We start from the raw sequence: 20,438 nt of genomic DNA on the forward strand, positions 1-20,438 counted from the left end.
CCGAAGTGCCAATAATTCTTCTGTGATGTTGAAATCCTCATCAACTCCTTGAATAAATATTGCTAGTTGTGCTGTATCGGAGTTTCGATACAGCACATTCTGTTTCGATATAGAATGTATCGGAGAGAGCACAGATTGCAATAGCAATCTGTGCTCTCTACATTTCCTGGCCTATATAAACATCCTATTAGAAAAATATACTCTATTAATTTCAACTTCACACAAAAATGATTCAAAATATTCACATGTACTACCATTTTCAACTTCCACCCTTAGTGGACACAATTCTGCTGCTATTTAACAAAGGTCCCCTCCTCTTCTGATGTTCCTTCCTTCTAGAAAATTCTTCATTCCTTTATCTCTATGCATGACAATGCATAATCCTCAGATAACCAAGTTTCACTTATACCAATATTTTTGGGCATAATGACTCCATCAATGTAACAAACTCAATTCCCTTATTTCTGATACTCCTTACATTAGTATACAAACATAACAATTCCACTCTCTTTGAGACCATCCAACCATACTCTAACTGTTATACTATACTTCTCTTTGCAGAAGATTTCTGAAAATACTTCTAAGTTGATGGAAATAATATAACACCAGAACTACTGTTGGAATATTTTAGGTGATTTAACATTGATGCTATCAATGTTAAATATTATATAAATTGTGTATGCAATTTATATAATGGAAACTACACATAGAAAGGCTGTCTAATCTCATCTTCTCTCAATGTCTTAGACTCAGTGGTCACTGGCCAAGTAATTTGACTTCACAGAAACCTAATTGATGCTCTGATAGGGTGGTTAATTCTACTCTGTTATGTTTATTAATTGCATATTCTCCCAGTATGACCATCTTATGGAATAAAAAAACTTACATTTCCAGGAGTGAAAAACCTTGCTATCTCTGTAAGAGACTGGTGCACTGACCTTCAGCTGTGAGTGTTCTTACAAAACATCTTTGTGTCTTAGATAGATATGTCTTGGACACAGGTCTTTTCAACCAAAGGCCATCCTTGATAATTATTATTATTATTATTATGGGCAACTCCAAGGAGTCCTTCGACTCATCGAGGGAGGCCCTAAACATCATATCAAAAACATAACTCTTAGAGGCTGTTGAAAAGTCTATTACTATCTTTATTTTAATTTTGAAAAATAAATGCATTTCTTTACTTTTTTTTTTTTTTTTAACATAAAATGCATGAAAAGCTGTTTGGAGATTTTAAAAAATGCCAAATTCTTACAATAATCTTATTCTATTAATTCATCATATAAATAAATGAACTAACCTGACAATGCTACTGCCACAGCTAGTACAACAAAAGCACCAGTAAACACTCCAACTCTGAATACAGTCTTTGGAGATTGCTGGAATTTAAAGAAATATTTTACCATTACAGCATAGACAGCTAGAAAGAGAGAACAACTTATCTGAACTTGAATACCAAAAGAACTACTTTTTTTTGTCTTCGACAACTGAGTTGAGCTATATTCCTCTTGTATAAGAGAAGTTAATAAATATCACACTTGCCTTTAATTTCTTCAAAATAAAAATATTACAATAAACATCTCTTACCAGTAAACAATGTCCAGTTATCAGATTTCTTCAGTATTATCTTATGGTGACCTGGGGGGAGCCTACCATTAGGCAGAGCCACCGCTGAGAGTTCCTCTCTGTGGCAGGGTAGACCTGTCACTGAGTGGAACCACTACTGAGTAAAATGATCCTTCGAGTCACTTGCACTTTCTGAGTTTAGAATGATCAGAGGGGAACGTCTTGAGTTTTTGGAAACTTCCCTTCACTTATATAGTTATATAGTGAAACTGGTCTGGGTAGTCACCCTTTCCATAATGCACAACTGTATACATGTCCATAAGGATATGTGCATTGCATTATGGGATACTAAGGCAATTGATGTGAAGCCATTAGCCTCTATATACAAGTAGCCCAGTCGTGAAGTGACTTCAAGAGCAAACTTTGTTTGCTTACACTTGGATAAAGGATGAAATCAAGAATATAATTTTTTGGCATCTTTAATTTATAGTATAACCAAGTGAAAAAAACTTTCAACATCAATAAAATGCTTGGATGAGAAAACAAGGAAAAAAAGCATCAAAAAATTAAAATCCCCATTAGGATTGGATGATAGGCTTAATATGCATGCCATATGCTAGTTTTCTTAAAATTCAATCATTTTTAACTGGAGCAGATGTAAATTTTGACAACTCCCTTTTCCATGTTTCATTAATGTGTTAAGTCCAATGTTATTAACAACTCACCCTCAAAAAAAAAAAAAAAAAAAAAAAAAAGATCTTAAAAATTTTCACATTTAAGTGCAATATACTGTTGGACCATGATGAAAAGAATGTAAAACTGACTGAAAAGAGAGATGGTGTATACATGAAAGAAATGGAAATGAAATGAAAGCAAGAGAATCTGAGGGAGAAATTAAATGCAAGGATATAGAAGCAAAAGTTACAAAAAACAGAAATGAAATGAAATGAAAGCTAGAGAAACTGAGGGAGTGAAAGAATTCAAAGATGCAGAAGTGAAAGTTAGTGATATGGGAAAGAAGGAAAATATGAATGAGGAAACGGAAGTAAGGTGTGGCAGAACGAGAAGTAATGAGATTGCAGGAGTGAAATTGTCGGAATGCAAGATTTAATGAAATGGTTATTGCAAATGAAAAATGAAATGAGCAATATGTGTAGTGATATTAGACGTCTAGTGAAAATTAATGAAACGTGCAAAAAACATAATGAAAGAAAAAGGAGTAAAAGAGGTGACGAGTGATTTCAGGATAGCAATATGTGCTCCTTAAGGTCTGCTATCCAGGTGGGAGAATGAGTACGATAATTAAGATGTTAGACATGAGGAAGAAATGAGCAAGAGAGTTAGTATTGATTGTTGGGGCAAATGATCTAAGTGGACATAAGAAGGATGTGAGGACGAATATCAGGAGACTATTGAAAAGAGTGAAAGATAACAGTATAGTAGGAAAGGCTGTCAGTGTGTTGCCGAGGTATGATGATGATAAGCTGTGACAGAGCCAAAATCAAGAATGGTATGCTATTGGAGCTGTGTGAGTAGAAGGGAGTGAAGTTTGTGGATGTATGGCATACATGTGTTTGAAGGAAGAATGAAATTATACAGGCATGATGGGTTGCACTTAAATGGCTTTAGAGTGAGTGTACTGGAGAAAGTGTTGCTGGATGAAAGCGCATTGTGTGATGAGTGCAACAGATCAAAAGAAAGAAGTGAAGAGAAAAATCAAGAGAGTGATATTGAAGAGACAGAAGTGCTTAGCATTAGAAACAGTAGTAATGTAAGAGATGAAGAGAGAACGGGAATGCAAGAGGAACAGGGAAATGGGGAGAGCATGTGTGGACAGGGAGACATGGCATAGGGAGAGTGGATGTTAAAAGTGGCAATGAATGTGTGTATGAAGATGGAGTATATTGTGATGTGGGTGGGAAAGTTGAAACTGAGCAGATCATCATCATCATTGTCATCAAATTCCTGTCATGTACCCTCAAGAAGTGTACAGGATATGATAGTACTACGCGAAAAATTTACATCATTACTAACTTCCTATCTACAATTTTCCTCCAAATCAGTCTGTTACTTGTCAAGACTCCAACATTATCAGATCTTATATTTCTATCATCTAAGGCACTTTGTACCGTATCAATCCACCTATATCTTGGTCTTCCTCTGGGTCGTTTTCCTGCAAACTTGGCAGAGAACACTTCCTTTGCTAATCTTTCCTCACCCATTCTGTTTAAGCAACCATACCACCTGAGATTAGCTCTGCTAACGCATTCCTAGATGCTGACAATGTCTAGTTCTTTCCTAATATCCTTGTTTTTAATATGATATTGCCATTGATGCCATCTGTTCATCTTTCTCAGGACTCTCATATCTGCGGACTCTAGTCTTTGGTCAAGTGTTTTACTTCTGACCCAGCTCTCAGATCCATAAGTTAAAACTGGTTTGAAAACAGTCTTGTATACAGCTAATTCAGTGTTCTGACTCTTATTCCATACCAGCTTTGTTGATTCTGTTGTCTATTTCCATATTTAATTTACCATCTTCACTAAAAATCGTGCCTGACTTCCTACCATACCAGCTTTGTTGATTCTGTTGTCTATTTCCATATTTAATTTACCATCTTCACTAAAAATCGTGCCTAAGTAGCTGAAATGTTTTACTTGTTCCACGGGTTCTCTGTTCACACAGTTGACATTTTCAATGATTCTGTCTATTTTCATTGTCTTTGTCTTTTTTTTGCTGACCTTTATGTCATATCTATTACAACAGTTATTCAATTTAGTCAGGGAATCTTTCAGACTTGTAGCGGATTTATTTAGAAGTATAACATCATCCGCATAAAGCAAAGAGCTGACATTAACAATTTTGATATCATGTTTAATACCACTTTCCTTCATAATGTGATCCATATAGATAATGATTAACAGAGGGGATAATGTACATCCTTGTCTCACACCAGATTTAACATTAAACCATCTTCCCGTACTTCCTTCAGTTCTAACTGCTGACATATAAACTCAAATAAAGTCGAAGTACTGCTAATGCATTCCTGAATGCTGACAATATCCAGTTCTTTCCTAATATCCTCGTTTTTAATATGATATTGCCATTGATGCCATCTGTTCACGCCTCTAATCTTTCTCAGGATTCTCATATCCACGGTCTCTAGTCTTTGGTCAAGTGTTTTACTTCTGACCCAGCTCTCAGATCCATAAGTTAAAACTGGTTTGAACACTATCTTGTATACAGATAATTTAGTGTTCCGAGTAATTTCTCTCTTATTCCATATGAATTTATTCAATTGACTTCATACCATACCAGCTTTGTTGATTCTGTTGTCTATTTCCATGTTTAATTTACCATCTTCAGTAAAAATCGTGACTAAGTAGCTGAAATGTTTTACTTGTTTCACAGGTTCTCCATTCACAACACAGTTGACATTTTCAGTGATTCTTCCTATTTTCATTGTCTTTGTTTTTTTATTGCTGACCTTCATACCATATCTATTACAACAGTTAATCAATTTAGTCAGAGAATCTTGCAGACTTGTAGCGGATTTATTTAGAAGTATAACATCATCTGCATAAAGCAAAGAACTGACATTAACATCTCCAATTTTGATATCATCTTTAATACCACTTTCCTTCATAATGTGATCCATATAGATAATGAATAACATAGGGGATAATGTACATCCTTGTCTCACACCAGATTTAACACTGAACCATCTTCGTGTACTTCCTTCAATTCTAACCGCTGACTTACAACTCAAATAAAGACTGAGTATGCTTGATATAATGCCCCAATGACACCATATAACTGTAGCGTATTGAATAGCTTCTCTCTTGGCACCTTATCATATGCCTTTTCCAGATTGACAAAACTTAAATACAGGTCTTTGTTATATTCCCATGCTTTCTCAACTATTTGTCGTAAACTGAAGATCTGATCCTGACAGTCTCTATTTGACCTGAATCCAGCTTGTTCTTCACCACAATTCTTCTCAACCGTTTCTGAAGTATACTGGCATAAATCTTGCCAGGAACACTCAGTAGGGAAATACCTCTATAATTCTCACATTCAGTTTTATTTCCCTTTTTATATATGGGTATTATGAGAGCTCTACTCCAATTATCGGGGATTCGTTCCCTCTGTCCATGCCTTCTGAACTATGAAGTGCAGCCACTGTAAGACTTTTATACCACCATACTTCAGCATTTCTGGTTGAATATCATCTACTCCTGCTGCCTTTCCACATTTCAAGCCTTTGATGGCTTTTTCTACTTCAAGTATGGATATGTATTCCTGACTGTATGCCTGTTGAGTGTTTTTACCACTGTGCTATCACTGCTTGTTTCATTTAGCAATTTTTCAAAGTAATTACTCCATACTTCAAGGATATCTTTTTCTCCTGTTTTCATGTCACCTTTATCACTATAACTCCTTTTACAGCACTCTTTCCTCTATTTCTAAGCTTCTTCAACAACCTCCAGAATATCTTACCACTTTCTTGATATTTATTTTATATATTCTTGCCAAAGTCCTCCCATGACTTTTGTTTAGTTAATTTTACACAGTGTTTAGCTTTCTTACATTTGTCTCTGTATTCTCTAAGAGCACAAGCTGACTTATTTGCCAGGAACTTTTGATATGCTTTCTTCTTTTCCTTCACTGCCTCTTTAAGTTCCTGTGTCCAATTGGGTATCTACCTGGATACTGAACGAACGAGGATGGGCTGACAATTTGTGATTTAGCCGACCAAATTGTATTCTTATTGGCTTAAACCAAAATACAAAAAAAGACTGAGCATATATATGTGGTAAGTGGTGATAAAGGTAATTGGGCAGATGTGATGGGGAAATCACAACCAACATATGGCTTGGATAGGACTGGCTATAGACTTAAATATGAACTGCTATGTTCATTTACAAATGCCAGAAACATAGAAATAAGGGGGTTGAAATGGTTTCAGTGATTGAGGTTATTCGTCCCAAAAACATTCTAATAAGTGAAACATGATTGAATGAAGATGATATCATAACGGAAATAGAAATGGAAAGATATGGTATTTTTCTCAAGGATAAAAAGGGCAAGAAGGGAGGGGGAGTGCTGCTGCAGGGGAATTAAGTCTACATAAGGCAGACATGAAAGGAGAAAATAGTGGCAATGGTTATGTGACAGTATGGTGTAACATGGAGATTGAGAGGAAGACATATTTAGTTGGATGTTGTATATGCCTGGGAATGTGGAGAGTGGTGATGAAGAAACATATAAACAACTTGGATTGGTGGACAAAGGAAGGGTAATTATTATGGGTGATTAATTATGGTGGTATAGATTGGAATGAAGAGATAGTATTTGGAAATAAGGAAAATGAATTTCTCGAGTTCTTGAGAGATAACTATCTCAGATTAATGATATTGGGTTTAACTACTGATATGCAGCTGTTTGCAGACTGTGCAGAACTAGGGAAAGTAACAGAGTCAAGCGGATGTTATGGCCTTACAAGAGGACTTGAACAGATTGCATGAATGGGCAGGTAAGTGGAACTATCAGTTCAATGTTGGAAAGTGTAAGGTTTTGAGATTTGGTAAGCAACAATGGGATGCAAACTATACACTTGGTGGGGGAAACTGTAATGGAATTAGAGAGATGAGAGATCTAGGAGTGATGGTGGACAAGGACCTGAAATTCAGGGTCCACATTGCACAAGTTGTGAAGACATCACATTGGATAATGGCTATGATGCAGAGGACCCTAATGAGAGGTTATGATGCTATTGTATAAGGCTCTGTTATCGGGTTGACATGGAAGAGATTTTTCATAAAATGGGAGCGGGAGTAGAACAAGAGGACATCACTGGAAACTATATAAAGAGGGTGTGAGCAGAGAAGTGAGGAACAGGTTCTTTTCATGGAGAGTGGTTGGTGAATGGAATACATTGCCTGAGTATGTTGTGGGTGTAGACACATTGAATCAGTTTAAAGTACAGTTGGATGAGCATTGTGTGCAATAGTGTGCACCTTCCACGATGAGTCTCTGACTACATGGAGGTCAAATGTTAATAATAATAATAATAATAATAATATCGAATTGCATTTTTCCAAAAGTATCGTTGCTACCGAATGAGATGTGGAAGGGCACTTCCTTAAATTTTAAAATGTCTGTTGAAATGCAGCATTATGCAATACTGGATAATGAATAAATTCGTATATAAAATAAAAATTTCTGTACCTAAATAAAAGATACCAATTTATACTGCTGTCACATTATATCTTATATAATAAAAGCAGTATAAACTGGTTTAACACATTCGCTGTCAACTACAAGTATACTCGTAGTTGGTATATGAGCCTCACAAGCCAACTATGAATATACTCGTATGTCGATTACATTACCAACCTCCTATGCCAAGCACGAGTTAACCCGTAGTATAAGCACATTAATTTGGACCCTTGGCTTGTGAATAAAGTGGAGAGCACGTTTGGGGGCTTGGTAAAAGGAAAATAATTTCGGCAAAAGTATAATATATTATAAGAGGTATTGTTGCATAAACTGTGCATTTATTAATGCAAATAAAACAATTTTTTGAAGTTTTTTCAACATATACATATATTTATATATGATATATCATCATCTGAGTCATCGCTGGAGTTATCTGTAGGATTATAATCATCTTCAGAATCGGAACCAAATAATTCATGCCATTCATCATCACTCATATTAGCATAAGCTTCTAATTCTTCCTCAGTAAGCTTTCTTTTACTGGCCATGGTGTAATTGAAGGTTTTTATTTAGATAATTTTAAATAATTGTAAGACTAGACGCAATAAACTTACTGCACTGAATGCTGAACGTCACTGACTCTGAACTCAAGTTACACAGTTGTCAGCACATGTAAGACATAGGTGGGGGGGGGGGGTGACACGAAATTACTCATAGTTGGCGTATGAAACAAAATTCTGTATGATAAGCCAGCTACGAGATAAATCGTACTGACCTTGTAGAAGTGAAAGTGCTTGGCATGTGGTAACAAACTATGCCCAAGGAACGTGGCGGCGAACGTGTTAAAAAGGGAAAAATTATATATACTCACTAACATTCTATTTAGTGAGTATATATAATATATATACTCACTAAATAGAATGTTATAGTATAGTGAGTATATATAGTGAGTATATATAAGAAATAGTATACATACTATTTCTTCTTTTTAACCTGTTCAGTAATCTCATTTCATTAATATCATCTTGTAGTGATCACAGCGAGCTTTAAGTATCTGAATGTATAAAACTGGTCTGTGTGTGTGTGTGTATCAATTGATAGCAAGGTGGGGAAAAAAAGGTAAGTTTAGATATAAATTTTAGGATATTTATTTTAAATTTAGAGTGAGTCTTATCTAGATTCAGAGGCGTAGCTAGAGGGGGGGAGCGGCCCACCCCATGCGGCACTTTGAACATTTTTGAACTTTTGCAGTTAATTCTAAAATACAGTCTCAAGAACTCAGTTCCAACTATTGTAATACTATAGCGAATCTTCCTCACAATCGCTGTAAGTGTTGCTAGTTGTGAGAGGAGTTTTTCTAAATAAAATTGATTAAGAATTGCCTACATTACTATGAAATTCAGGAACATCGACGATTTTGCTAACAGAAAAGCAAGAAAAATAACAGTTTAGAATGTTGAAATTAAAGTTTTACTTCAAAAATAAACAATGCTTTAATTTATTTCTCTATACGTTGTTTTGACTTTTTTTTAGTATTTTTGGTATGTATTGAGTGGGGCGGCAAACTCAGGAGGCCGCCCTGGGTGGCAAAAGCGCTAGCTACACCACTGCCTAGATTGGTTGCTATTTCATGTGACAAGTTTATATTTTGAGGTCTTTAGAGATGTATGTATATTTTTTTTAGTAAACCATGTTTGTACATTGTACTGTGTCTTTCAATAAATGTGACTGCCATAAGTCAGTTAACTGATACGTTATCACCTAGCCTGCAAATTTAAAACTGCATTCTGCACAGCATTTAACAAGGCTTTGTAGCATGAGGTGCTTTCAGCATGTTTGGATACTGTCAATTAAAAATGTGGCAGGTAAGAGACCAAGCGGAGCATGTTTACATTAAATGTAGAAAACAGAAAGAACTGAGTGAGCCGAGCATCAGAAATCAGAAACCAATACATGCTGAATGAGAGATTTAAGTAGCATGATCAAGGATGAGATGATAGTGATGGTATAGTGGATATGAATAACCTGAGATGTAGCATGAATTGGGTGGAAGGAATGTGAGAGGAAAAAACAGCAAGTGTGTGACCGAGATATGATAATGCAGAGTTGACTAGAAGAGTAGCAATAATGAATGATATGATAGCAAGAGGTATCCACTTACTCCAAACCTCTCAAAAGAGGCTTGGAGTATGTGGATGTTTAGAGTGCATTTGACAACATTAGAGAAACTAGAGTTGCCTGGGCACAGGGGGTAATCTGTTGTGGGAATAATCACTTGGGAGATGGGATAATTATTATTATTATTATTATTATTACCACGGGTTACTCCAGGAGTCCTTAGACTCATCGAGGGAGGCCCTAAACATCATGTTCACACAGCTGTTCAACATTCTCACAGTATCTATCATACCTTGCCTTGAACTCGCTCACTGTCATAGCACCCACAACAGACTCTGGCAGCTTATTCCACTCATTTACCACTCTAAAAGTAAAGAACCCAGCTCTAACACCCCTGCTAACCACGCTCTTGCCCAGCTTCCATGGGTGTCCCCTAGTTCTCCCACCACCAGTCCTGATCTCAAAAATATCATCTGAATTAATCCTATAGAATCCTTTTAGCAATTTGAATGTCTCAATCATATCTCCCCTTTTTCGCCTATCAACTAGTTTCTGCAACCCACAAATCTTCAACCTGTTCTCATATGGTGCATTCCATAGACCTGCTATCATCTTAGTCACTCGCTAATGTATAGTATACTGCATAATCAAATGAAGACTGGATGGAATAATAATAGGTATAGGCGATGTTTCTTTATACAAAAGCCAGGAGTATCAGGAATAAAGGAAATCATCATCATCATCATGCATATCAAGGATTTAGGCCTAGCATGGCCTGTTCTGGCCTTAGAAGTCATCATTGAATCATTTAAGAGGACGTCCTGGTTTTCTTTTCCCTAATGGCTTGTATTTTAAGGCTTGTTTTGGTAATCTTTCTGTTTTCATTCTTTGAACGTGTTCCATCCATTTATGTTTATATTTTTTAATTTTTTCTGTTACTGGTTCTTGGTTTAATTCTTTCATAATTTCTTCATTTCTTTTGTGATCAAATAGGGTATACTTTGCAGTTTTTCTCATAGACTTCATTTCTGCTGTTGTTAATCTTTGTCTTTTTGTTTTATTGTCCAGATTTCACTTCCATACATTAAGACTGGTAGGGCTAATGTATTGTATACATTTAGTCTGGTTTGTTTTTGAACTAGGTTTGGCTTAAATATAGAGTTAATTACACCTGTTATTTTTAAATATTTTGCAATTTTTACGTTTATATCTTTTTCATATATGATCGTACATCCTAGGTAGTTAAATGAATTCACCTGTTCTAAGATCTTGTTATCTATTACTATTTTAGTTCTTGCTGGATCTTGTCCTTTAAAGGCCATAGTTTTTTATTTTTCTGTTGATATTATCACCATAATCTTTGGATATCTCATTTAGATCTAAAATAGCTTTCTGTAGTTTATCTTCAGAATTTGTAATTATTATTTGGTCTTCGGCAAAGAGGAGAGTGTTTAAGTTTACTGTAGGAGAAAGTTTAAATTCCTTGATGTATATTTTTATTCCATTTTATTATTATTTTGTTTAAGTAGATATTAAAAAGAATTGTTGAGAGGGGACATCCCTGTCGGACCCCTTGGTTTATCTCTCTTGTATATGATAGCTCGTGATTTAATCTTATTTGTATTTGATTATTTTCATATATACTTGTGATAGCTTTTAGGATATAATTTGGTATTTGTCTTTCTTTTAATATGTTAAATAATATGTTTCTTTTAACTTTGTCAAATGCTTTTTCAAAGTCAATAAATGCAATATGTGTTTCTAAATTGTATTCTCTTCTTTTCTCTATTATTAATTTTAGACAAAAGGCCAGGTCTATACATGATCGTCCTTTTCTAAATCCATTCTGTACTTCTAAAATAAAGTTTTCGGAATATTTCATTAGTTTGCTATTTAGGATTCTGCTATATATTTTGTAACAGGAATTTAGTATACTGATACCTCTATAGTTTTTAGGGTCATCTCTATTACCTTTTTTAAAGATAGGAATCACAATTGCTTTTTTCCATTCTATTGGGGAGATACCAGTTGAATAAATTTTATTTAAAAATAAGAGTCTTTCTTTGAATCTAGTTCCTGCATATTTATATAGTTCTGAACCTAGTTTATCTTCTCCAGGTGATTTTCTGTTTCTTGTTTCTTTCAGGCCGATTTCTAATTCTTCTTTAGTTATTTCCTTTTCATTTTCATTAATTGTTCGCCAGTTGTCTTTTTTAAAATATTTGTCTGTCCACAATTCTGTGTAGTAATTTAGAAATTCTTCTAATTTCAATTCAGTGTTTAATTTTATGTTTTCTTTGGTATCTGTATTTAAGTGTTTCAAAATATACATTGGGTCTTATTTTATATAAATCATGTTCTAAATTAGAAACAAATTTGTTCCATGATTCTCTATGTCTTTTTCTGACTTCTCTTTTAGCTATGGCTCTTATTCTTTTATATTCTATTTCATCTTCTAATCTTTTACTGCTGAACCATTTGTGATAGGCTTCTTTTTTCTTTTTGATTATTTCTTTCATTGTATCATTCCAGATCTTCAGTTTTTTCTTTTTATTGAATTTTTTGGTCTTTCCTAAGCTTTCATTTGCTGCTGCATTTAGTATCATTTTTATATTAAGCCATTCTATTTCTATTTCTTCATTTTGTTTTATTTTGTCTAGATATTAGTTAATTCTTTGTTCATATAGCAATTGACATTTGTGTCATTCAATAGCCTAGTTTTATAAACAAATGTTTCAATTTTTCTTTCTGTTCTTGTTACTTGTAGCCATTTAGGTGGTAATCTTAATTTTATTTTAACAAGGAAGTGGTCACTGTTTATTTCATATCCTCTGTGAACTCTAACATCTAGTGAAAATTTTGATGTCTTTTCATTTAGTATAAAGTAATCTAATATTGATTTCCATCCTGTTGCTGCTCAAGTATATTTATGTATGTCTTTATGTTTATAGAAGGAATTCATTATTTTTAGGTTATTATAAACTACAAAGTCAATCAATTTTTTACCATTCCTGTTTAGAGTATGTTCTCCATGTATTCCTATATTATTATTAATTTTCGTGTTTCCAATTCTTGCATTTAAGTCTCCTGCTAAAATTACGTAATCATTTTTATTTATTTTATTATATATGTTTTGTAGCTGATTATAAAAATCAATATTATCTTGTTCTCTTCCCTCTTCTGGGGCATATAAACCAATTATTGTTAAATAGCCTCTATTTATTTTTATTCTAGCTTCTATTATTCTTTCATTCCATAATTTATAATGTTTTAACTGTTTTGAAAGGGAGTTATGAATCCAAATCATGACTCCTGCTTGTGCTCTTTGGTCTCTGTCAACTCCACTGTATATCATATTTCTTTTTTGTTTCAGTGATTACTGCTATTTTAAAATTTCTTTCATTTAATAATTGGTCTAATTCTATTTCTTTATATGCTATTCCTCTTACATTGCAGTTTGCTATGTGTATTATATTTTGTCGTTTCCATTTTTGTTTTACCTTTTCCATTCCAGGGTCGTTTCCTACAGATTCAATCCGATTATCTTTTTCTGTCAGCTTACTAGTACAGTTATGTTCTCCATGTCAGGGGACTAGCCTGACGATGGAATAGTTCAGTGGTACTGCTACCTTAAGGCTTCTGAACTAGCCTTCTTCCGAATTTAAACCCATAGGAGGAATAGGGTATATTGAAGGCGGAAAGAGTAGATTATAGAAGAATTATAGTAAGGTTTATAGAGAGGGCATAGTTGTAAGGCCAGAAATGAAAAGACCCCATGGCCCTCGAGTACTCTAATAGCATAGGGGATCATAAAATAAGAAGAGTTGGCTAATAAGGCCTTACAGAAAAGATTAAAGTAAGTGGATCTTCCTCAAAGTAGTAGAAGAAGAGAGATAGATCCAGCTAGGGGTCCATGGGAGTGCCGCTTCCCTTACAATCAAGATGATTGCCCCTTATGGCCCTGTTGGTCCACGAGTCCTTATTCAGTATATTCGGACCATCCCACCATATATACACGCACGCACACATGGTGGGCTCACCTATCTGCCACCCAGGGGACGTGCTCTCTAGGGGTTACAGGGTCCCCCAAGAGGAATAAAGGAAATGAAATGGTATATTTTATTAGAATAAAGGAAATGAAATGGTATATTGATAGCTTCAGCCTGTTCCAGAGATTCTTGGGATCAGTGAAACATGGTTGACAGAAGTGTGTTGTATCTTCTTCACTCAGAGTGAAGAATTTGAAAGGAAATGACGCTAATGATTTTGAGATCATATGGTGCAAGGTGAAAGTGGACAGCACAGGATATTTAGTGAGCTGTTGCTATAAGTCAGGGAGCACAGAGGATGAAAAGATTTTAGGATAGATATTTAGTCTGTTAAGTCTAAATATACTAAGTAATCTGGATGTCATATCAGTGGGACAGGATGTCTCGTGCTGCCAGGTGTTTTAAGAGAATGTGCTAAGGAACTGACAGCTCCATTCACCTGGATTTTCAATGAGATTCACGGTGAGACAATACAATGCCATTGAATAAGGATTGTGGTAGAATGGAGGGGGTGTCGGGGCGGCTCATGCATAGGCACTGCAGAACTGCAGCACCCCCAATTTTTCTCAATATATAAATATATTTATTAATTTATTTATATTTGCTTGTAATATTTAATTTTATCACCAACCATCCTATACAATTCTCTAATTTTGTATAAAAAATAATAAAAATCCATCTTGTAGCACTTAGGAGGGTGAAGGATGCTAGCAGCACTGTGTTTACCACAGTGTCATATTGCTACGCGCGCAAGCATATGCACGTCATAGTGAGATATGAACTATTAGTGTAATGCGGCACTGTCCATCACACAGTCCCGCTGTTGTTTATATGCAGTTTGCATCAGTAGCAGAGTGTTCATAGTGCTTATTGTGTTTACTCCATCTCTTTAAATATTTGGGCATTACAATTAAAGACATAACATTTGTTATAATTTTTATTTTAGAACATTATTGGGGTTATGAGAATGGATTTTATTTTTAAGTATTTTTGAATTATACTAAACTGTATAATTTTATCAATAATAGACAATATTTTTTCATGAAACAAAACAAGAATATATTTTATTTTTAAGTAATTTTGAATTATACCAAACTATATAATTTTATCAATAATAAACAATATTTTTTCATGTTTAATTTTTACCATAATTTTGATATTTTATCCAAACACGTATACACTGTACTTACAGTGTGTATGTATATTTCGAAAGTTGCAGCCCCCTCATGATTTCAAGCCACGAGCCAACACCGGGGGGGTGTCAAACTATAGATTTTGGAGAAATTAGCGCTACACCACATACAGCATTGGGCATATGAGTATAATGTTATCTATGAGGGTCAGTGGATTTGTTAAAGGGTGCTCTTGTTTTAGTAATATGATTACCTCTCTTATAATAAAGTACCAAGAAAAGTTGATGAGGGAAAGGCATATATCACTGCCATTTTTGGGGATTCTACAAAGGTGTTTGACAGAGTGACAGAGTGCCACATGAAAAACTGATATTTAAGTTACAGCATATGGGTTTAGATATCAAGATTAGATTGGAGATTGATCTGATAGATACCTGAGAGCTGTGTATGAAAGAACAATGTCAAAGAAGCAGGTTACAAGCAGGGTTATAGAGCTCAGTACCAGAATCTCACTGTTTAACCTTTAATGTCAATAACACTTTAATGCCAAAAACCAATAAGTATCAATGGACTACAGCTGTTTACAATGGACACAGTGGAGTTCTTTAATGATCACTTTATTGGTGTATTTCATTCTGGAAAAGTAGGTTTCATTACTACTTTCATTTCATTGATGTGAAGTTGGGAAGGGTTATTAGTAATAGTGCTGATGCAGGTCCTTCAGGAGTATTTGAATAAGCTGGATAGATGGGTAAAACAAAACTGAGATATCAGTTTACTCAGCTCAATTTAAGGTCTGGTCTTGAAGTTTGGGATCATTCACCAAATGGATTACTGCACACATTGGTGGAACGATACTAGAAAAAATGGAGGAGACAAGGGATCTTGGGGTGAAGATTGACAGGAATTTGAAGTTTAGGGGACATACCACAAAGGTAGTAAAAGTAACCCAAAGGATTGATACAATATTAAGGATGCCAACCAGCAGAGATAGAAGAATGATAATTCCAGTGTATAAAACCTTGATCAAACCACATCTGGATTACTGTGCAGAAATTTGGTCATTGGTATTTCAGCGGTATAAATTTACCTTGGAAAAAAAGCACAGGCGGATAACAAAAATGATATAAGGGGCAGTGTTAGTTATGAGGACAGACTGAGGACATGTGATAGAATTGGGTGGACAGACGATGAGACATTTAAAGTGTTATAAGACTGAAGTAGTTACATGATTGATAATGGGGAAGATCTTTTGTATGGTAAAACAAGGGAGAAGGAGCAAGGACAAGGAGCCATCTCTGGAAGTTTCAACAGAAATTGTAAGATAATGAGAAGTGTTTTTTTTATTTATGTATGGAAGGTGGTTGGAATGCAGAATGTATTGCCTGATAGGATGGTGAGATCTTGAACAGTGAACAAATTTAAGGAGTTGTATGATAGGCTTTGTGTTGTCTAAAATGGGCCTCGCACAAAGTCATGTGACTCCATGAAGGTCCTGAATAATAATAATATGACAGCCAGGTTGGCCAAGAAATAAATGTGTCAGCTCTCCAATCAACAGGCTGTGGGTTCAAATCCTATTGAGGACATGGATGTTAGTGACTGTCTTTAGATGGGAAATGAATTTCACCACCCAGTTTGAAGGCATGAAGTGGCTTGAAAAAAGTTCATATAAAATATTATATAATTATATTTATATAAAAATTATACAAAGATTATATAAAAAATAAATAAAAATACAAACAATAATTAAAATTTAAAAAAAAAACACTTAACACATTCATAAATCTCACCTACAACTTATGAGATCATTATGTAAATAGACTGTTTGGGAAATGTTGATCAAGTATCTCAGAAAAAACTATTTAATACCAACTAGTTTCACCAACTTGCAAACGGCCAAACTTCAACAACTTAAGCTGTTGGCAACTTCAGGGTACAGGAATGATGATAAGAACTAAAGCTAACAAAACATGTTACAGACTAGACATTAACAGAATTCTAATTATAAATTACAAAACAACACTGAACGTGTGCAATACACGTGTGGTGCATACATGATTTCACTTGTTGTTGTTTAGGAATGTTTTATAGTTGGTACTAAAGTTCATTTCTTGTGTGTTTAGAGATCTAATTAGGTTCTTCCAGATCTCGGATAAGATTAAACCTTGGTTCCTATTAAGATATTCTTTAAAAATACGAGAGAAGTAATCCTCTTCTATGTAAGGAGTACAGCTTTTATCCCACTCAATGACATGGTTGGTTCTAAAGAAATGGGAAGATAAGCCCGATATATCTTGTCTATTGTTTTTGACATATCCGATGTGTTCTTTCTGTCTTATCTCAAGGCTTCTTGAAGTTTGGCCGATATAACTTAAACCACACGAGCATGGGATATTGTAAACTCCAGCATAATTAAAGAAAGGATGGAAGTCTTTTGGAGATCTTAAGAGTTTTCGAATTGTATCTTTAGGTTTAAAGGTCACTCTTATTTTATTTCTCAAAAACTCAGCATTGTACATCTGCTAAAGAAGAGAGCTGTCCGGATTACAACAGAGCAAAAAGATCTCCAAGACGAATTGACACTAATATCCAACAACCTCATCTTGAATGGCTACCCCAGAGACTTGTTAACAAGATTCTGCTCTCTGATCCAGCACAAAGACAACAAGAAGACACTCAATATATTACCACAATTGTCATTCCATACGTCTGGACAACCTCTAACAAGGTTGCTAAACTCCTCAAACCACATAAAATAAGAGTGACTTTTAAACCTAAAGATACAATTCGAAAACTCTTAAGATCTCCAAAAGACTTCCATCCTTTCTTTAATTATGCTGGAGTTTACAATATCCATGCTCGTGTGGTTTAAGTTATATCGGCAAAACTTCAAGAAGCCTTGAGATAAGACAGAAAGAACATATCGGATATGTCAAAAACAATAGACAAGATATATCGGGCTTATCTTCCCATTTCTCCAGAACCAACCATGTCATTGAGAGGGATAAAAGCTGTACTCCTTACATAGAAGAGGAATGCCGCTTTCGTATTTTTAAAGAAGCCACAACAGTTACCCGTTCTGTAGAAAATCTTAATAGGAACCAAGGTTTAATCTTATCCGAGATCTGGAAGACCATAATTAGATCTCTAAACACACAAGAAATGAACTTTAGTACCAACTATAAAACATTCCTAAACAACAACAAGTGAAATCATGTACGCACCACACGTGTATTGCACACGTTCCGTGTTGAATTGTAATTTATAATTAGAAATCTGTTCATGTCTGATGTTTTAAGGATACTTGTGACATAAAGACTGAATAATATAAGCACGTAAACACAAGAAAGATATTTAATTAACCAAATATTTCACCATCTTCAGTGGCACTACAAGAACAGTTTTTAAAAAAATACAAGGTGGAATACTAACAATAGATCATTTAAAAATAGAACACGCTGCATGATGTTATATCAGTAAGTATTAGAGGGAATGTTTTTAAGCAGAGACATGATTGAAATAAAGATATTAATTAATAATATTAAATAACATAATATTAATATGAATTAATGAGTTATGCTGATTAGACTTTCCCAGATTTTTGATATAGATATACAGTCATTCCGATTCAGGTTAGGACGATGGAGTAAAGTCTCTACGCTTTCTTTGAATAAACGTTCAAATTTATAATGGGATCTATGTAAGAGACGAGTTTTTGACCAAAGGATGTTGTGGTTAGTTTCAATCCCATGCTGAGCCAATCCAGATTTTTCAGGTTTGTTGTGATGAATGGAGGATTGATGTTCTTGGATTCTTTTTTCAAGAGAACGTCCAGTTTGTCCAAAATAGGAGAGAGCACAGTTGCAGGGAATTTGATAAACTCCAGGAAGAGATAAAGTTGAGCGTTTGTCTTTAGGAGAAGGAAAATGGGAAGATAATTTGTTAATAGGTGAATACGTAGCTGTTAACTCATATTTCTTCAGAATTCTTGCGATAGGTTCTGAAATCCCGGAGATGTATGGAATTGGAACTCGACGTATTGAATTTTGTTGTTTTGTGGTGGATTATAAGAATCGAGATGTTGAGTACTCTTTTCGGAAAAGCCATTGAGTTTCATGTGTTGTTGGATAGTAGAAAGTTCTTTCTGTAGAAAATTAGAAGTAGAACAATTAGTTTTGGCTCTCCTGATTAGACATTTTATGATTCCTGTTTTTTGACAAGGATGATGGGCTGATTCTTTAAGAATATAACGACCAGTTAACATTGGTTTCCTGTAAACTGTAGTTGTAAGAGTATTTGAAGGTGACCGGATGAGGAGAACGTCTAAAAAAGATAACTGGTTGTTTTCTTCCATTTCCCTAGTAAACTTTATACAATGATGTAAGGAATTGATACTGTTTAAATGTTGTGCAGCCATACAGTAAAGATGTCATCTATATATCTTACCCAAAAGGATGGTTCAGGGAAAATAGATGAGAAGAGGACTTTTTCTAGATGTTCTAAATAAAAGTTGGCTAAAGCAGGAGAGAGAGGACTTCCAATGGCCGTTCCTTCTACTTGGCTGTAAAATTTGTTTTGACATAAGAAATATCCAGAGTGTATTACGAAATCGAATAGTTTTATGTCTCCTGGAAAGATGTCAGCAAGTAATTTTAAAGTTTCCTTGAGGGGTACATTTGTATATAAAGATTCTATATCAAAGCTCACCATAAGATCTGTAGGTTGCAATCAGACATTTTTCAATTTTTCTAAGAAATCTGAGGAGTTTTTTAGAAAGGAACTAGAGTGGCCTATGTGAGATTTCAATAATTTAGCTAGATATTTGGCTATACGTAAGTAGGAGAATCAATACAATCTATTATTGGATGAAGAGGAAAGTCAATCTTATGTATTTTAGGAAGACCATAAAATCTAGGAGGCCTTGCAAAATGAGTTTTAAGTCTTTCAATTGTGTCTCTATCTAAACTGATGACTTCATCTAAGAGAGAATTTAATTTCTTTAGTTGTCTGTCAGTTGGATTATGATCAAGTTCTTGATATGTGGAGCGATCTCTAAGTAAAAGAGAAAGTTTTCTTCTGTAATTTGCTGAGTCCATAACTACTGTTGCTTTCCCCTTGTCAGCTTTGGTGATAATGAGGTGACTGTTTTTTCTCAAGGACTGTAAAGATTTCATTTCAGAAAGAGATATGTTGGAAGGAGGAAGTTTGGCCTTAAGTAGAGAAGAAGTGACTTCTAGGTGAAGAGCATTAGCTTTATCATTAGTTAGATGACTGAGATTCCATTCAATATTAACTAGGAAATCTAGATATGGTATCTTATTAGGAACAATAGAAAAACCATGTCCTT

The 20,438-nt window shown here is 34.7% G+C and overlaps 1 protein-coding gene across 1 annotated transcript in view; it reads right to left on the minus strand.

Annotated features, from left to right (window-relative positions):
* Positions 1 to 20,438, minus strand: part of LOC150098060 (solute carrier family 53 member 1-like) — a 235,703-nt gene that overhangs the window by 116,231 nt on the left and 99,034 nt on the right. Inside the window, exon 8 of the mRNA XM_090406669.1 lies at positions 1,301 to 1,379. Within this exon, the coding sequence (XP_090262795.1) occupies positions 1,301 to 1,379 (79 nt within the window). The remainder of the gene's footprint in view (positions 1 to 1,300; positions 1,380 to 20,438) is intronic.

The sequence above is a fragment of the Typopeltis vanoorti genome, chromosome 16, assembly GCF_054136105.1.
Source record: "Typopeltis vanoorti isolate ZY-2024b chromosome 16, IOZ_Tvanoo_1.0, whole genome shotgun sequence".
NCBI lineage: Eukaryota > Metazoa > Arthropoda > Arachnida > Uropygi > Thelyphonidae > Typopeltis > Typopeltis vanoorti.